Genomic DNA, 19,348 nt, shown 5'->3' with positions numbered 1-19,348 from the left:
TAAAACCCAAGGGAAAAAAACCCAAGTGACGCACAATACAGTCGCTCACCACCTGCTGACGGATGCCCAGCCAGTCCCCGAGCAGTGATCGGCCAACCCCAGCCAACTCCCCTGGGTTTACATGCTGAGCATGACATCCCATTGTATGGAATATCCCTTTGGCCAGTTCAAGTTGGCTGTCCTGGCTCTGCTCCCTCCTGGCTTCTTGTGCACCTGCTCACTGGCAGACCGTGGGGCACTGAAAAGTCCTTGACTTAGAGTAAGCACTACATGGCAACAGCTAAAACATCAGTGTGTTATCAACATAATTTTCATACTAAATTGCAAACACAGCACCGTACCAGCTACTAAGAAGAGAATTACTCTATCCCAGCCAAAACCAGGACACTGAGCACCATGCGACCTCTTTCAGCATAACCGAATTCTCATAATGGGAGTCTTTTTCTGATGCATGTAATACATTTACTGTAGGATTTATAGAAATACAAATTGTCAAGCAAAATGAATGCAAAGGAATCTGTATATAATTGCGAAATAATACTGTATTGATTCATAATAAAAATGGATTTTACCTGGCAGGATACTGTATTTTTTTCTGCATAATCAGAAAGCAGGTTCCCCATGAATAATAAACATCTTGATCGTAAGGTGAAGCCTAGGTCATCTGGCTCACCCTGGCTCACCTCCTAATAAGGGACATGCATGAGCTGTGTCAGAGTAGAAGGTTGTTGATGTTCGCATTTTAGAGCCTGCTGAGGGATAGACATGCAGAAAATCCCTCCCTGTTTCTCTCACTCTTCAACATCATATAGATAAGAAAAGGGAAAACTTTCCCCAGAAGAGTGTTCGGGAAGACTCACAGAGTGGAAAGGAACATGAGTGCATAATGAAGGCTAGCAAGTCTTCAATGTGATGCTGCTTTGAGGAAATAACCCCACTGATACAGGGCTCCATCTAAAAACATCCAAAAGCCTTTGGTACTACAGAAGACCAACATCAATGCTGGCTGGGCAGTGTTTGTGTGCCAGGGTCTATCCCCAACACTGCTTCATCTTGTTTGGGTTACAGGGTCACAAAGATATGCAAAGTCTACCCTTTGGAAGCCAGGTCTAAAACAAATATCGACACACTGCTACAGTATTTTAAAGTGAGTCTCGAATAAATTAATGCAGAATGTTTTTCAATCTTTCAGGAAAAAGAACTTCAGAAGAGAAAGTCTGAAATGAAGTTGGCACTAGCTCCACTGAAGGTACCGTATTTTCCTGAAAGCAGTGCAGGACCTACGCAGAGGTGTACCCCTTTGCTTACAGGCTTTGGTGCATGTGCCTGCCTTATGCAGCTGCCCCTGACTTAGCCCTAAAGATGCTGGGCATTGGGCTTATAGGCAAGGGCTTGCTGACTTTATTGCTACGGGATACTCTTCAGCCCAAAGGAGAACCTTGCACATGGAAAGGAAACGTCTCTTTCCAATTTATCTGTGCATGCATATTGCTGTTGCAAGGTGCAGAGGCACCTAATAGCCTAGAAGCATAGGAATGCAATCTATAGCTTTGGGTCAAAACATGTGAAATTACAGATCAGACACAAAATATAATCTTGCAGTCTCAACAGGGAGTGAAAACAATGTATATATGTTCGTGCCATATAGGCTAAACTGGCTTCTCTCACACGCAAGTGCCAGGAAAGGAACAGCTTCATTAAAAGGTTGCATGGCGAATGTCACAGGCAAGGAATTATTAACTCTGCTTTTGATGAAGAGGTGAAAAACTTGGTGAATGACGTGGCCCTGGCCGAGTACACAGCCACCTTTACACCAGTGTGTGACCAAGAGGTAAGCGTTTGTACTTCCTTGTAGGATCCTTCTGTTTTCAGTACTGTATTAAGTCCATGATTTTTTTTAAGTGTTTAGTGAGACTCAGTATGTAGCTATAAAATATACTTCATTAATATATATATAAATATAAATATTGCTTCAGACAAGTTGGTAGAGTTGGCCATTTTACTGCTGTTCTTGTCAGGGTTTAAAACTTGAAGAGCTTATCACAAAGTATATCCGTGCTCCATGTAAAAAACACTTCCCTGATATTTTGACAAAGTGTCCTAGTGGATAATACAGTATATATTATTCAATTTCACTTCAAATATGAATTTTCCATTTTCTTCCTGCACAATGCATCGTCTCAAATTTCTGAAGAAATAATTTAAAAAAAAAGGTCTACAATGAAACATTTTAAGATTTAAGTCAACTCAGCGGACATTCATATTCAGAAGGGAGTGAGTTAATGTGTTTCGCTGGCAAGATGAAAGTAATTCTGGCGGGATACACTCTGCTTCATGCCTGGTTCTGTTCAGTGTTATCATTAACAGCTGGGATGCTGGGAATATACTTTGCTTTTTTTGAGTAACACCTGCTTGAAGACATTCTTAAGGACAGGAATCTGAATCCGGCAAGCTGGAGAAACAGGAATTTTCTTGCAATATTTCAGTAACCTTCAGACAAGCTCTTTTTATCCCTTGTTTTCTCTCTCTTATTTTAAACAAAGCCTATAAAAATACCCAAACAATATTTGGTAATGTTTGTGTCTACTATACTCAAGTATAGTTAAAAGGGAAGGAAGAAAAATATTTTGTGTTACACATTTGTAAAATATTGGGGAAGTGGCTGCCTGCCATGACAGGACACAGGACATAGATTCATACTATGTTTTGAACTTCAGCTCACACGATGCACTGCAAAATGAGTACATAAAAATAATTTATTTTTTAATGACACTGACATCTATTTTTCATCAGCAGAAGTAAAGGTGCACAGAATGGGCACATGGTGTAGTAAATCCACAGGATTATTTTTCTGATTATTTTACATTTTTACACACAGCGTGGTATTCTGTATCCCTCTGAAGCAGCTTATTCTTCTAGTGTTATTACGTGCCGCAAGCTACCACTCAGTCATACTTGTTTCTGTGGCAAGAAATAATTTAACGGCATGTTAAGGAAAAGGTAGATTCATCCCTAGTTGCAGGACAGAACAGGATTCTGTGTCTGGCTATGTCTTCTTGGAGTATGTCATCTGGGTCTCACCCAAGCTCACACTGAGAATGAATGCTTTATGTGACAGTAGTTAGTAACTCATCTGCCAGAAGGGAGACAATACCTCACTGCCTCCAGACACTTCCTCAGACATTGCTGTGATAAATGAGCATTAGTGTAAAGCTTCCCAATACAATAAATATCAAAATACTGTGCACACACACACTGTCTCCCTGAATGTCTAATTATCACAAAACCTAGCAGCTGCAGCAGGAGAGAATCTGTACTCTGATGGCCAGTGAATTCATTTGCAGTGTAGAATCCCCACATTCAATTCCCTGCTTCAAGAGATATTTAGCTATTCATACTAAGTGGGGCACAAACCCTTTCCCATAGTATCCAGCTCTGCAATGGCCAGAGGTCTCACTTAGGCTCAGGCACACTAGGATTCAAGCCTGGGTTGTTGGATCATGCAGAGAACAGACGGGTTCTTGCTGGGCACCTTGACACTGAGCTTCAGATCATTCTGGTCTGTGATAAGTACTGTGATAAGTAATTCCACGTGTAATAGGGGAAACCTTTCCTGCCAAGGCAGATCTGTATGTTCCTGTGAACAATTTAGGTTTCTGTGGATCACTTTTCCAGTGGAAAACATTTCAGTGAGAAAATGTCCAAGCATCATGACTCCTGATTTAATTAATAATGGTTACACTCAAGAAGAAGAGAGACCCTTTCATATTCATGTGGTACGTCATTTGGCTTTAAAAATCCTGCACTGAATTCTGTAGACATATGTTAGACTGAACTGACTTTTCATCTTTGAGGATTCATTTTTGCACTGCAACTCTTACTCTCACTGGAATTCACATCTAAAATTCCAGAGCTATGTCCCGCTTTTACTTATGTGAAACTCCTTTGAAAGCTTATTCCCTTCCTTCCACTCAGATTTTCATTTCTAAATCATTCCCAACATTTGAATGCTTCTAGGGAAAAACCTGGTAAAGTGAGGGGCTTTTTTTTGGCTTCCCCCCCTCCTTTTTAAATTAAAGATTTGCAATTGGCTTTATGAATTTCTGGACCCAGTGACAAATGGAAGCCTGTCACACACTGACAGCAGACCTACCTGCTTTGGCTTACTGATGAATTTCAGCTGAAAGTTTGCAGTGATGAATGACGGGCTGATCCAGGGCACTCTGAAAGGAAAGGGGACTCTGCATTCAGTTCAGTGCCTGGCCTTTTGTAGCTCTGTAGAAAACTTTGTGTCTGGTTCTCAGAAGAAAATATGTTTTTAAATTCTTTTAAGAACTCTTTTTTTTTTTTTTTTTTTTTTATCTCAATATGGAATTACATGTATAATGGATAGATCTGCCTTAGTTGTGTGCTAGGAAGCTCCAGCTTCGGTGGAGGGCTTACAGGCATCAACAAGTTGCTCATGCTTAAAGACAAAAGTGAACTTCAGTTCTTTGCTCATTCAGGACACAACAGATGATTGATCATTCCCTTCTTTGTGTCAGAAATATTTTCTTCCTAATGTTCACCCCAATTAAAATACTAAAACATGAAGACAGTGTGATGCAAAACTAATCATCTTCAGAGCTTCTCTTCAGACCTCACTTTCAGCGTTTGAGACTGTTCTTGGACACAATAAATCACTTGTTGTCCTGATGGCTTTATTTTGCTCATTTGCACTAACTCAGGGCTTCAAATCAGTTCAGCTGAGCAGAGCAGCATGCATTTTGAGTTCTGTCATTCTTGATTATTTTCACAGCCCAGTGTTACATTCAAATGTTTCTGAGTGAGAAATAAAATTTACTTGAATCATGTAGTATCTCAAGATCTTGTTCCATCAGTGTGCTCTTCACTGAGGCCAGATATACACTAGAGTAATGTTTCAAAAAGAAAGTCAATTTTCCTTCTTTTAATATTCTTTCCAAGTCCATGTAAAGAAGACTAGATTTTTAATGACTTTTCCTCACCATAAAACTGAGCACTGTGAAGCTCTTTATTTGTAATTTGGTTGAATTGAATAATTTAGTATAATTTAATTTAATTTTAGCTTGTTTTATCCTAATAAACATATACAATTGCACAGAAGGAGTTTTATTTCAATTCTTTTTCATCCAGAGAAAAAAATCTATGTCACTGTAGTGAAAGCAAAAAGTGTGTGCAGGATGGTGAAGAAAAGCTGCCTCTCAATTTTGAGAAAAAATGGCCTTTTGGGGAGCCGTAGGAATGACGATGTATGTCTAACAATGGACTTGAAATCTTTGGAGACACTAAGAAGTTAATTTCCAGGACTTTGTGATATATTTTCCTTTAAAAAAAAAACAGAACTGAGAAACCATTGAAGCCCCTTGTAGTGGAGCAATAGTAAATTTGAGCAACTGAAATAATTAAAACCTTGTTTCATTTCGGTGTTTGGAAAATGAAAGGCATGTGTCTGAAGAGGACACGTCCCAGGGACAAAGGCTGCCACCAGTGGGTACACACGGCACTCGGCTCAGTGCCACAACTGGGATTCACAAGCCCAGTGTCAGAACGAAAATATGTGGTCAGTTTTGGCCTTTTGTCATATCTCATTTTAATCATCATTTCTTAAATGCTGATTTTATTTTATTTTTTTTTAATTGGAAAGGCCTTGGCCTTATCTTGCTTTACTTGCTGTTGTAGAATTAGTTCAAGGGCATTATTAACAGTTACTGCTTTTCTGCCTTTCCCAGTGGAAAGCACACAGGACAGCATTCATCAACTGATGTTAGACATTCATGTTCAATAAATGGCAAACAAAAAAGGGCTGAGACCGGGCTTTGCAACACCTGCTTTGGTTGTGTTGGTCAGTGGGAAGCAAAAGATGATGCTCCAGATAACTAATAGGAAGTGTGAAAGGGGAAGCTCCAGTTTTTTTCTGAATTTAGGTGTCTATTGCAGTTTAAGAAACAGGCTTTTCCCAGTTTGACTAGCTTGAGCATGAGGCTGTGTCCACGCTGCTTTTGATATATAAGAGAACCACACAGAGGAGCAAGTGAGCTTGGCTTGCCTTCACGTGGGCTCCTCCCAGCCAGGGCAGCTGTGCAGTATTTTGGGGGCTTTTCTCTCTCTTTTGGGGTGTGTGTGGAGAAATGGGCATGTGTTCAGTCCTTTCCCTCAAATGACTGAGCCAACAGTCTCTGTCTGATTGCTGATGGCTGTAATGGATAACACTGCTGTACTCAGGCACATCGATTTCTCTTGCACTGAAAGGCTTTGACTTGACATATTTTATATATTCTTTCCATAGTGGATCTGAAACTACTGCAACAACTTGCCCTCATTTCTCAGGGCTGAGAGGGAATTTGTGCAAGGAATATGGGGATAAATGGAAGTGGTTTTTACTGCTTTTCATGGAGTCATCTTAAACCTTATGGATGGAAAGCTCCAGGCATAGAATATGTCCAGTGTAGTGATTTATTTGTTTTACAGAATAGGCAATAAATTTGGAGAATAGTATAGATTAATCCTCTTTTGTGTCAGGGAATTTCTTCTGGGATACTTTTTGGTAGAACAATGTTTTGGGATTTTTTTTTATTATTATTTTTCTATTTCTACTCATTTCTCTGCAAGAAACCACTTACTGCTTTCCTGTGAATCACATTTCAAGGAAACAGGCCTGAAATAACATTCTGTGATGATCTCCTTGAAATGATTTGTGTGTGGCTGGTGAGATCAGAAGCTTTTCTGGCACTGAGGGTGGGATATGTTTCATGTTTGATGTCTGTACTTCAGACAATCACAGCCGTGGTAGTTTATCTATTTCTTTTCATAGTTAGTGGAGAGAAAGAGGAACTTACAAGGAAGCATCCTGCCCATTTTGCATATCTGCTTGAGATAAGGTGAGAAGAGTTGTACATTTTGGACTCGTTGTTTGCGAAGGGGACCAGGAGGACATATGCCTGGGTCAGATGAGTCCCCCCCTCAGAGGGGAGGATGAATTTACCTTTGAGTTTTCAGTCTTTTGGGGACCATGATGATCAAGACCAAGGAACCTTTCAAGACAAAATTTTTTGCAGGAAGAGGCTTCTTTTTCTGACTTTACAGAAAATGTGACTTGAAATGTTGGGATTCCAAGGAGAAGAAAGGGAGGAGATGGTGCTTCTTATTTGGTAATTTTTTTTAAGAAGGGTAAAAGTCATTGCTGAGAGATATGTTATTTTTGACCTTCAGACACATTACTAAAAATACTGAAGGATATAATATATGGATTAAAAACAGTTAATGGCAAGTTGGTCTTTCCAGTGAAAGAACTGATAAAGCTGTTCAATAATTATGTAAACAGCTGTTAGTACAGAGGGTACATACTCAAAGTTAGTGCCATTTTAAAGTAAAATTGGGTTTGGGTGACAAAAATTTAGATCTGTTTCCTGACTGCATACGTAATACAGATATTTTAACAGTGCTTTTTGCTCTAATTTGTGCATAACAGCATGCGTTTGTCTACAGCAGTAAATGCAAAGTAGAGTAACAGCCATGATGAAAAAAAGAAAAGCTTTAAAAAATAACCTTCCTTTATTTTTTGATAAATGTTATAATTTAGAATAAGATAAAACATGCAATTAAAAATATCCAGGTGAATTAAAACATTTTATTCTTATCTCTGGCACCACTGGGTTTTTTATTTTTGTTGGGGGGAGGTGATGTATTTTGGTTTTAATGTCAATCCCTTATAGAACCTGGCATTATGCAAGTTTTCACTTCTGAAGCTTTGGTGGAATACCACAGTGTTTTCATTTCTTCCTAGGTGGGGTCATTTGTGGGAACTTGAGAGGAAAGCAAAAATTATCAAAGGAAAACAGAATCAACAGAATCAATATTGTAAAAAAAAAAAAAAAAAAAAAAAAAAGAAGACATTAATAGCCGGGGGTTGAGACAAAATGCAGGATTTTTGCTTAGCTACACCCACAGTGCTACAGAAAATATGATCTTTAGTGTTTCACAGTCTTATGAAACACTGAAGATGAGCCTTTTTGAGAGAATCATACCAATATTCAAATATAGCTCAGACCATACTGTGAAAGCTTCATCAGTGTAGTAGCAACTACATTTACCTACCTTTCTACTGAATTTCACTACTTTGGCTGCAGCAGAATTCATTAAACCCAAGAGCTAGAAGAGTGTGTGGGTTGAACAGTTGAAAGAAAGGCACGACCCTGCAAGGAGGTTATTTTTCTAGAAATGAAATGTGCCAGTGTCACAGTTTTGATTTGGTGCTGCAATTTCTCTAGTAGCTTTTCCAGCTCCCCAGTCTATGAGGGGGACAGTGATTTGCCTTTGCATGGGTCATTGAGCTCCAGAGCTGGTTCTGCTCCTGCTGACTTTCATCTCTCACCAGGGATGCCTCTAACTGTGCTTCCTGTAGTGAGGAAATTCTCATCAAATAATTTTAGAACCCATCTCTTTATGCCTTTAAAACGTTTCATGGATGCCCTCTGTAACCCCTCCGTTGCTTTCAGCCAGCTGGCATTTTTTAAGAGCGCCGGGCAGAGATCCTGCACTTATAACCTTGGTTAGAAACCAAGGACTTCTGAGGCTGCCTTTGGCTTCTGTGTTTGTAGGGGAACATCCAAATGCATAGCTTTCATTTTCCAGCTGATGATGCTGGGATATGAGCGGGTGTTTGTGCCGTCCTACCTAAATGAACACTGTATCCAGACAGTGGCACAGCCCCCTCTGTAATCAGTGTAGATGAAGTTAGTCTTTTAGGGAAGAGCAGCAATCCCAATTGTGCCCAGAGCTGGTCAGTATGACCAGTCCTTCAGTTCCTGGGTGTCACTGTCTTGCTCCCTAGCTCGTTGTTGAGCCCAAAGTAAGTGACCTAGGTGGCAGCTGCTCCTGGTGAGTGTCACAGCTGGCCAAACATGCCATATTTGCTGCTTCAACGGGACCAACGGGCAGAATTCAGCAGCATTGTTCCCTCCTCTCCTGGTGGGGAGCCAAGAGCAGAAGATAAAATGGTACAAAAGGCAGCATTCCCTGGGGGTGTTTGGATTCCTTAAGCAGTGTACCCTGGGGGAGGGTCTGTCCTGCAGCACACTGCATCCGGAGATGGACAGGCACAGCCCACCCTCCTGACCCCACGAGCTGAATACCAGGGTGCTGGTGTACTTCAGTATCGTAAGACACATACTTCAGGGAGCCCATGAGCTTTGAGGTTCAGTTTACTAACAGGAGATAAGACCAATGAGCTTTTCCAGGTCTGGGTGGCTTGTACTTGTCAACAGCTGGGATTCAGCATCACCTCAAAAGCTATGGGATGGTACGGCACCACTGATACCTATATGATTTAACCCTGATGCTGGAGCTGCTCTTAAGCTGCTTGCAAGCAGCATGTTTCTCATAAAGCTCCACAGTGATCACTCCTGCAGGACAGTCAAATTTCTTTTCCTGGCAATGGCAACAACTTACACACTGTCCATTCTTCTTCGTGCCATAATAGAATTATATTTTGATGCATGAGCTTGTCAATAAATACTCACCTATTTGTGGGGTCACATCACAGCAATCTTACACCACTGCAGCATTTTAAAATCCTTTGAATTATTTTATTTTTTTTTAAATGGACACAAATTATGTACCTAATGTTTGTTAAAGATGTGCAGAGCAAACCAAATTTTATATTAAGTAACTATTTCTGACCTGGCGTATTTATAGTATTAGCATTTTCGGAGCTTTTGCAAGAGGACTAATGGCCATGAGGTGATAACTCATAATCAAATGTATTAATTTTGGAAATAAATAAATAACTTTTAAAAACCCACAGACTGAAACTGTTGTTAACAGTCTCATATTTGTTTTTTCTGTGCAATAACAAGAAAAAACGTAACACTGATCCTGTAGTTTTAATAAATTTGCATTTGTAGATAAAATACCCCTGCCCTGTGATACTCATTTATGTTCAGGGAGATCTTTTCCTCCTTGCAGATGTTATGAAAAAGTGCGTAATTAAACAACTACCATTTCTCTCTAAGTTTGGCTTCATTTGAGTGAAGATATTCAAGAATAACATTTGTTCTGATGTTAAAGTTGATTTGGAGGTGAAATAAGATCAACTGAATTAATATTACTTTGGTTCAGAATAGGAGGGTCTGTGTAAAAGTTCATGCAGTTGAACTAATAGACTAAATCCATTCATCTTAACTTTCTTGAGCATTTCTAAGTAGACGAAGCTGAATTTCTTGTGTAGGATGGAGTGAGAGAATGTGTGTGAAAGAATTATGTTAGAAATTTTGAGATTCTTGAAGGGGAGACCTAGCACTAGGCAATTTTTAAAAATAGATTTTTTTTCTATTTTTTATCTGGGTTTTCTTAATATCCAGGTGCAAATACCAGCTCTAGTTGAAGCTTAGAGATTTTGTTTTGGAGAAGATTTGATGAATACAGGAGTCCTTTTTAGACAGATGCAGGAATGCTTCACATTTAAAATAATTGGTATATTATCTTTTTTCTTATTTTCATAAATGTAGTTTATTTACTTTTAATTTCTGTGAACAGCATTGGAAAACTTCATTTAGCTTGAATTTCTTGAAATGGTGTCTTCTCTTGCAGGTGCTGCCTTCTTCCACAGACCTTTCAGAGGCCAATGGGCAGCCAGAGGGTCATGAGACAAGCATCAAAGGGAACGGGATGACTGGGTCAATACCTGCAGACTCTCAGCAAAAGGTGGATAGCATCCATAGTTCTTGCATCACTCCAAACATGTATGCTGGTTCTCCTATCAAATTAACAAGCCCAGAGAGGATCATAGCCTTGCATCGAGAACTAAGGCAAAACCATCGCAAAAATTGCCAGGTCAGTAAAAATTTTCTCATAGTTTTTAGTTTAGTGAAATCTATTAATCTTGGCACACATTTTATAGATCACATAGGTATTTGAATGATTGCTTCCAGAGATGCACAGTTGATTGTTAGTTTAAACAAGCTAACGATGATCAATGCTTAATGTTTTTCATCATACATTTTTTTCCCCATTGTGTAGGAATGGCTTAGGGTTTGTAAAAATAATTAAAAGGTTATTAAGAAAGTGATTGGATGCTTAAAAAGAAAAAAAGTTGTTATGTTGCTCTTGTCCTACCTTTTTTCCTACAAGTCTTTTTTTTTTTTTCAGTGATCCAATTATTCCTATGCCCTGAAGCTCTTTATAGTAATTTCCATTAACTGCAGGAATCCTGTTAAGAACAGAGCTGATCAATTGCAATTGCATTTGTGACAGTCTGCTGCTAAACTAAACACACAGGAGATTTTACCCTCTCTGAGAGAACATAACCTCTCCATAACTATATGAAAACGAATTTCAAGTATGCAATTACTGGAGCCAGTTAACTAGAGTAGTTACAAATACTACTCTATTGAATTCCCTTTATAATCTTGGATTAAAATAAATGTAATAAAACAAGGAAAAGTGTAGTTTCTGGGTTTTGCATTAATAGTTGAAAAAATCATGCAAGACACTGAAATCTCCTCTTAGTTAAAAAATTTATTATACATTGAAATGGTGACTCAGAATTCTGATAGCATGTTAATTAGTCCAGGGGATATATGTGACATTCAAATCCAGTTTCCCAGTCATTTTCTCTATCGCAGTCGCATATAAAAAGGATCATTGAAAATATTGTCATAAAAGAAAATCATTATGGAGAGCAGAATATAAGTAGCTCTCTGACTGACCCAACCTTTGTTAATGCAGGGAATTTTTATTGTATATACATCACATGAGCTTTAATTAAATACCAATGAGAGTGTGACACAGGCCTACTGTACAATTATATGGGAACCTACATCTGAAATCAGCCATGGTGCATGGAGTGGCCTGTTTCCATGTAACATACAGAAACACACTGGGACATCCAAGGTTATGTTTTCTTTCCTTCTTTCCTCCTCAGATACCTTCGGTTGTCTCCTCCAAGTCAAATCCCAAGGCTGACTGCAACCTGCCCATGATCCATGAGGAACCCCCTTGGCCTCTGCTGTCAAGGATGAAGGATGCACTGGTGCCTCCGGAGCGTAATGCTTTCTGGGCCACACAGGGGAGGGATCGGTTGTTGAAATGTGATGATGTATATTGGGGTCAAATCGGAAATCACCATGCAGGTGCTATTCCCCAGGGAACGAAACAGAGAAATGCCGTTATGAATAAGGCATGGCCCTCTAGAGAAAAAACAGATGGCTCAACCTCAGCTACCACAGCAAAAAGCTATTTGTCAGACGTGTTGTCAGCAAGTAATAAAGGTCGAAATCCCGTGGGGAGAAATCCGCTACACAGGAAAGAATAAAACCCGCAGAAATAAAACAAGGTAAAGCATCTTAGCAATGTGATTTCCCCATTGTTACAGATGTACTAAAAACTTTGTAAAACAAAGATATTTTTCTGTTTAGCATGGTCTAGCAACTAGTTTGAGATGACTGGAGAAATTACATGAAAATAGCTGTCATAATTTCTGTGATCAAAATTTCTTTGAACATTTGAGGTCACTGAAGCCTATGGATTTTTCAGTAGCCAGGCTGCCTCCCCGTTTTTTTTCTCACTGCTTTTTTATGATTTGCTTTTCTGTTAACTGAGACTGTGAAACAATCTATTAGATAGCTGTTATATTTTATGTATAACCCATATCTTCGGTGTGTGGCGGCAAGTTCTGAAAGAACATCGGCCTCACATGACTGTTTGCTCTAGAAGTTAAGAAAATGTGGTGTCACGGACTTCCTAGAAATCCATTTTACAGAAATTGGTGGGTAGTTATGCTGTTAGTGTTTCTTCAGTGTCTTGTATTTTTTTTTTATTTTATCTTTTTTTTTTTTTTAATAAGCTGACGTACAGCAGGATACTCAATGTATTCCTGCAGATGGTAGCACCTGTAAAAAGTTGTTACTTTTCAGTAACAAATTGCAGCTTAACTTGAGTAGTTTTACTGGATGTGTCCCTGATCGCTTTCTTCAGGTGACCACTTGGGCAGCACGAGTGCAGTAATGTCTGAGTTCAAGGGGTGGATGGTTCAGACTGCACCCTGGGCTGCCAAAGCCCTACACCTACAACAGGGAGAAGGGGATGCAGCGCCAGGCCACCTGCACTAGCACAGCTGTGGCAGTGCTTTCTCATAGTCTGGCTCAGAAATAGTTGTGTTCTGGGCTGCATGAACCTTTAATGGATCTTGGTTATGGGAGGGAGGAGAGAAGAGTGTCTGTGCCAGTACGTGTGTGTACTAACACCAGTTGACTCTGGGAAGTTTAACTGAGCATAGTTGTAAATTCCCCAAAACACTGATTTATACTGGGATCCCACCAGAGTTAACACTTTTGGAAAACCTCCATTATTCACATGTCCCAGCTATCTTTATTTTTAATGACTTTTGTTAGAAAAGGGTGTTTTTAACACACAGTAATATGTGGCGCTGTTCCTGTGCTTTTCCTCTGCCACCATTGATTGCCCCAGCTGGTTCATAGTGCATTACTATTTTGTTTGATGCTGCTTTTTGGAAGCCAAAATCAAAATGACTGCTTTTGAAGAAATATTAATGCACACACTCACACTTTTGGGGGAAACCTGTCTCCATTTGCTCAGTAAGGTAGCAGTGCAATTGCTTACAGTAGTAACTGAATTGGTCTTCATCCGGCATGTCTTTAGTAAATACACACCAGATGCCAAAGGAAATAGCTCCTGGAAGTGATGTTTTGGAGCACTGTCTAAGCAAAGGAGACACCACTGAGGTTCCAAAATCTGGGCTTCTGTTTTCATGTGTCTTTTCTTCCTAATACCTGCCCAGCACTTCTGATAGTAGATATACCTGATACCCAGCCACCAGCTGTCTTGTCAAATGTTAAGATACTTTGATGTGCAAAACCACTCGTAAATATTTAACGTGGTAACTTTTACATTGATAAAATGATGCTTGAAGAGTTAGCACTTGCGAAAACTTTTTTGGAGCTTTATCTTGCTGACAGTAAAAAAGCCTGGTAGTTCAGTCTGGAGGTCAGATCATAATGCGTGAAGTGTGCTAGTAAAATATGGGTGTTAATAATACCCTGTGATAAGAAGGTAGTAAGTCTTTGTTATCCTAGTGTAGCTATCTACTTTGTGATTGAGAGCGTAGTAACTTACCATGAAATTAAGCCTTTCTCAGTCCAGTCCCTTTCTATCAAAGGCAAGTATGGTTTATTTTAAACTATCAGTCTTCGTTTTAAGCTAATTAGGTTATTTGGCCCCATTCTTCCTTCTGCTGGAATTAATAATTTTCTGAACAAGGGCTGCAGACACACACAGGTGTAGATGGCAGACAGACATTTGCAAGCATATTACCTGCACTGAAGCACCGCAATGCAAAATGGACTCAAGCAATTCCTCAGGCAAATGGATTCTGTGCTGGCACTTTGTAGCTTTGCTTCACAAGTCAACAGATCTCAGTTAAAATCCTGCAGCTCCTTGTGTTTATAAGTTGTTAAGACATTCATCCTACTAGAAAGCATCGTTTATATTTGTGCAGGTGCCACAGTTGTCGTTTGGCCCACTGTTTTAGCTGCTCTTAATTTCTCTTAAGTAAAAATGTGAGATTTCAGACACTGCAGTGGTTTTCTTTAAACCTCTGTCCTACTCCATTTTTTCCCACTACTGAATGGGCAAATGAGAAGTGGTAGTCAGATTATGCCAAATAATGTGCCAGTTGATGTACGAGAAGATCAGATGATGCATTGCACCGGGAAACAAGGTCCTTCAAATTCTTTAAACACAGTCATTTATAGAAACCAGCTCCAAGATGTACAGAGGCCGGATGGTTTGTATATTGGTGTCCTGCCAAGCTGAGGTCCTTTGGGATTCTGAGCTTGCTGAGTGACTCATACAGAATAATTAATATCGCCCCGTATTCTGTAAATGGTTTAGGGTTTTATGAAATTGAGGGTGATCAGTAGCAATGTGCTTACAGCACACATCTGAACAGTTGACTTGTGTTGAGTCACCTGTGATCTGCTGTTTGTCATCCATCGACCCACCCAAGTCAAGCACATTATCCATACTTGACTGAACAGTCAGGACACTTGGAAGGAGGCTGGATGGCAGCATGCTTCCTACCAACAGATGTCACTGAGCCTGCTTCCCATGCAGACTCTTCTGCTTACAAAGAACAGCACAGAAAACTCTTAGCTAGGATCAGTAGTTCACATCAAGTGAGTGTTTATTAATGTATTCAGGCAATATTTGCCCAGTTCTTATTTTCTGTACTTGAACTCTCCAGTACTAAAGTCAAAATATCTCATTTTAGCAGCAAAGTGATCTCTGTTCCCTCTAGTTTTAACAGAAGTATTCCTCAGAAATAGAATATAAGTGCAATGCATGGAATTAGAAACCTGAAATGGTACATAGTGCTTTTTAAGGGCCATGTGAAAAATAAACTTCAAAAAGGAAACTCATGGTGTACCTGAGCCTACAAATACATGGTAAAGTAGTTTGTACCCTCTTTGTAGGGAGGAACTGAAATCTGACAATCAGAAACCACTGAAAGGAATAGCCATTCTCGTATGACAGGTAAAAAAAAAGGAAAAAAGAATTCATCGCTTTCTCCCAACACTGAACAAGCAGGTTTATGTAATCAAAAAAACCTAATAATTCTCCTGCACTTGTGCTTCATCTCTTTTGCTTTTCCCTGGTAGGAGAGGGAACCTACTGCCAGTTTTTATGTTCAGATGAAAAGAAACAGAATACCTACAATGACACAATGACACATCATGTGTATTTTAAAGAAAGTTCTCTTTAGCCAATGCAATTCTTGTATTAGATGACTACTTCTATTCCTCTTATTTTTCAGGAAAACAGCATCCATAATATTTAAAAAAATAATAAATTGCTCTGTATTTTGTCTACACTCACCTGTGCATGCAGTCTTACTTAACTACCAAAAATTCATTATAGAGGTTCAAAAGGTAAAGTCTGTTGCCAGTTACATTTTAGAAACATCTAAACAGACATGGTTTGGTCATAATTGGTGGAAGGGTCTGCATCCCTCTTTGAGAACTGGTCTGCTGGAGAAGGCCTGAAAGGCGCTGGAAACTAGGGAAGAAATCAGGACTCAGTGTCTTTAAAGTAAGCGCCGATGTCTGCTCTAGTTTCTCCTGGAGATTAAACATTTGTAGAAACTGCAGGCTCTGGAAGCCTGCCACTCCCCATCTATTGCTTATCTTGTGCTGTGAAAAGCTTTTGTGCACAATAGGGATTTGAGGATCAGATCTGATGCTCAGCCCATGCTAACTTGGTACCCTACTCAGGACTGATATTTGTATGGGTCAGAACAAAAACAAGTTGCCCATGGTTAAACATTCTGTAGTCCTTAATAAATTGTGTTTCTATTTTTTGGGTAGCAATTCTGATTTGTAAAAACACTAATATCTTCTTAGTAGCAGCCTTTTCATTTAGCCCTTAAGCTGATGGATATTAAAGCTCCTAATTAAAACCAGATAATGCATGAAAGATTTCTACAGTGCAGACCTTCCTCTTAAGGCCCGATTAAACCAAGAAACTCCCACATCTGTTTCTACAACTATATTCTCAGCAGGTCAGGCAGCTGGTAGCATTGATTTAAGTCCATCTTTCTTGCATGAGCTTTTTCTTGGGAATAAAGAGAACACGAAAGGCTAGGACAGAAAATGGAGTATTTCAGAACCTTTGGCCTGTTACATTTAGCTAGGAACATTGTCTTTCCGCAATCTGGGGCTCTGATCCTGTCAGTCAGGATAATGGTGAACCCTAGAATAATGTGTTCGTTTACATATGAATATGTACATATTGTTTATGTGCATACACATATATCTATATATAATTGCACGGGGCTGACATAAATAAAGGTAGGATAAAATAATGGGGAGAAGTCATTTTCCACAGATCTTTCTCTCTCTTCTCCCCTTCCCCCTTTCATTTTTCCTCTCTCTGTTGGGATTTGCTAATAGCGGTAGGGACATGAGAAGAGGCTGATTTGTTTATTTTTTTAAAATTATTATTTTAAAGAGTGAATTTAAACCTTAAGTTAAGAGGAAATAAGACTATGCAGTGGAAGTTCTGGTTGAACCTTGACTCTACTGCAGGTTAAAATCCAGGTGTGTATCAATCTATCTTCCCTCTCCCAAATGCATCAGTTTCCATGGGAAGGCAGCTCACTCGTGCGCTCTGCCTGCCAGCCCGAGTGTAGATGGGACCAGGGCAAGGGGGGGCACTCACCCTGGAGCACCTTATCCTCCCCATTGCCTCTTTTGCTGCTGAAAGAAGGGATGAAAAAAGATCTGTGGTTGTATAAAATATTCTCAGTACATTTTTGCCTTGTTTTTTTATGCATAAACTATTGAACCTTTACTGGTTTGGAGTTAGGCACCAGGGAAAATGCCAGGTTCCCACCGTGGAAGCTAGGCTGACTTGTGCCCGTGTTGAAGATCTCTCGAACATGTAGCCACTATCCTATTCCATGCAATACAACCTGTCTGCGTTTGGAAAGCTCAGTGCCATGTGGAAAGTCCTGGAGAGAACATGTTATGGCTGGTGAAGCAAGCAGCCCTTAAAAAGAAGGGGGCTGGGGATGGGTAGGAAAAAAGAGCTGGAGGATCCCATTACAGATGATGGGTCAGGTTCACCAGGGTGCCACAGCAGCTCGGTTTCAGTCTGGTGATCCAGCGCAGCTGGCTTCCCAGGCACTGAAACAGAAATGCCCAAGCCATTAGTCAATCAGGTCAAGTATCTAAGGATGGAGAGAGAGAGTTCTTTTTGTGGTGGGTTACTGGGAATATTTCATTGACAGTTACTCAGAAATTAAGATGTTATCTGTTCTGCATAGCCACTGAATTTTTGGTCACAGTGTGAGAACGTGGGGCGGAGTAAAGGGGAATTTCAGCAAAGGATTCCTCAAAGTTCACTTGGGTCAGACTTGTAGTAATTGTATTTGGACAAGGTAGTGAGAAGCTTTCAAGCGCGTGGCCTTTCAGCATATGGCTGTCTGGCGAAGCCTTCTTCAAGTGAGAAGTTCCTGGAGCACATTATCGATTTTTGTAACAGGGCTCCGAGGCTGAAAGTTGTGAGCTGTTCTTTCTCACCCTTAGTGAAAGCCGCAGCTAAAAAGGGAGGATGTGGCCGTCTCTCGTTGCCCTCCCTTGCCCCCACCATCTGCTGGGTGCTGCCTCTCTGCTTTCCCATCTGTGGGCTGGGGACTCTGTCTCCCAGCAGCTGCATCTTTGTTTCCAGCTGGCTGCAGACAGGCCCTGCTGGTGAGCAGGCTTTAGCATCTTGGGGTGAGGGTGCCAGGCTGGAGAGTACCCCTCATTTGTGGCTGTGCAGAGAGCTCTGCCTGGGGGGCATAGGGCTGCTCTTGTCTCTCAGAGGAGCTGATTTGTAGGAGAAACTGCACACCCTCATGTGGCTGCTCTGTGGAGGCAAGGGGCTGCAGTCTGCTCATCTCTGCCACCCTTACAATTCCACATGCCTTTTCGGTGCCAAGATGCTGTGGCTTCCAAATGAACAGTTAGTTAGAGATCTTGTGTGGATGGTGGATCTTTTGCAAGTGGCTGTTTATCGATGAGCAGACAGGTTGTCTGATGTACGTGAGCTGGGCAGAAATAAAGAACAAATCTACTTTATATGGCTCCTATATGATCTAGATACCTCATTATTTTGCAAAGCAAAAGTGTACTGTCTGCATCCTATAGCTGGTGAGAAGTGTAGAGAAGCCAAGGTCCAAAGGCTTTAATTAAGAGCACACTGAGCATTATCAACACTAAATTAAGACATGGTCTCCAGGAGGGCAATTCCCAAGTCTGACCTGGAAGGTAGAGGCCTTGGTCGTGTATTTTTTATGATGATGGCTGCAGAGGTTTTCATCCTCTAATTTATATCTCATAGGTCATCACGGCCCTGGCTCTATTGCCTCCCATCCACTAACAGAAATTGCCATCTCCTCAAACCTGTCAGTGTGGCTGTCAAGCGATAACTCCCTGAAACCATTTCTGTCAAAATGAACCTGCTAAAGGGCAGGTGACCACAGAATGAGCTCTGCAAGTAGTTCTGGGGAAATAGCAGTGTGTGGCAGATGGCTGGCTCTGAGTGAGTGTTTGAGAGAGGGTATTGGAGGCAATAACCTCTTCAGATTTTTGAAACCTAAGAAACACAGCTGCAGCTGGTGTGGACAAGTATCCCAGTGTGTTAGGTGATATGAATTGCATTCAGAATAGAAAGTACCTTGTGTGATGATGCTTAGAAGAGCCAGAGAAAATCACTGCTTGTTGTACCCGACATGTGCATCTTTCCCAGAGCAGCATGTTCCTCTAGTCCC

At 40.4% G+C, this 19,348-nt stretch overlaps 1 protein-coding gene across 4 annotated transcripts in view; it reads left to right on the top strand.

The window, feature by feature from the left end:
* The window catches only part of JAKMIP1 (janus kinase and microtubule interacting protein 1), a 247,902-nt gene that overhangs the window by 186,617 nt on the left and 41,937 nt on the right, over positions 1-19,348 (top strand). For 3 of the 4 annotated variants that reach the window (XM_037385126.1, XM_037385097.1, XM_037385107.1), the window contains exons 11-14: positions 1,193-1,249; positions 1,649-1,831; positions 10,609-10,851; positions 11,942-12,352. In XM_037385126.1, the coding sequence (XP_037241023.1) occupies positions 1,193-1,249; positions 1,649-1,831; positions 10,609-10,851; positions 11,942-12,331 (873 nt within the window). In that variant the 3' untranslated portion in view covers positions 12,332-12,352. Of the gene's footprint in view, positions 1-1,192; positions 1,250-1,648; positions 1,832-10,608; positions 10,852-11,941; positions 15,590-19,348 lie in introns of those variants that run through there. The other variant, XM_037385115.1, reaches the window with a different exon arrangement.

The sequence above is a fragment of the Falco rusticolus genome, chromosome 1 (assembly GCF_015220075.1).
Source record: "Falco rusticolus isolate bFalRus1 chromosome 1, bFalRus1.pri, whole genome shotgun sequence".
Taxonomy (NCBI): domain Eukaryota; kingdom Metazoa; phylum Chordata; class Aves; order Falconiformes; family Falconidae; genus Falco; species Falco rusticolus.
This window is presented reverse-complemented; position numbering and strand designations above follow the sequence as displayed.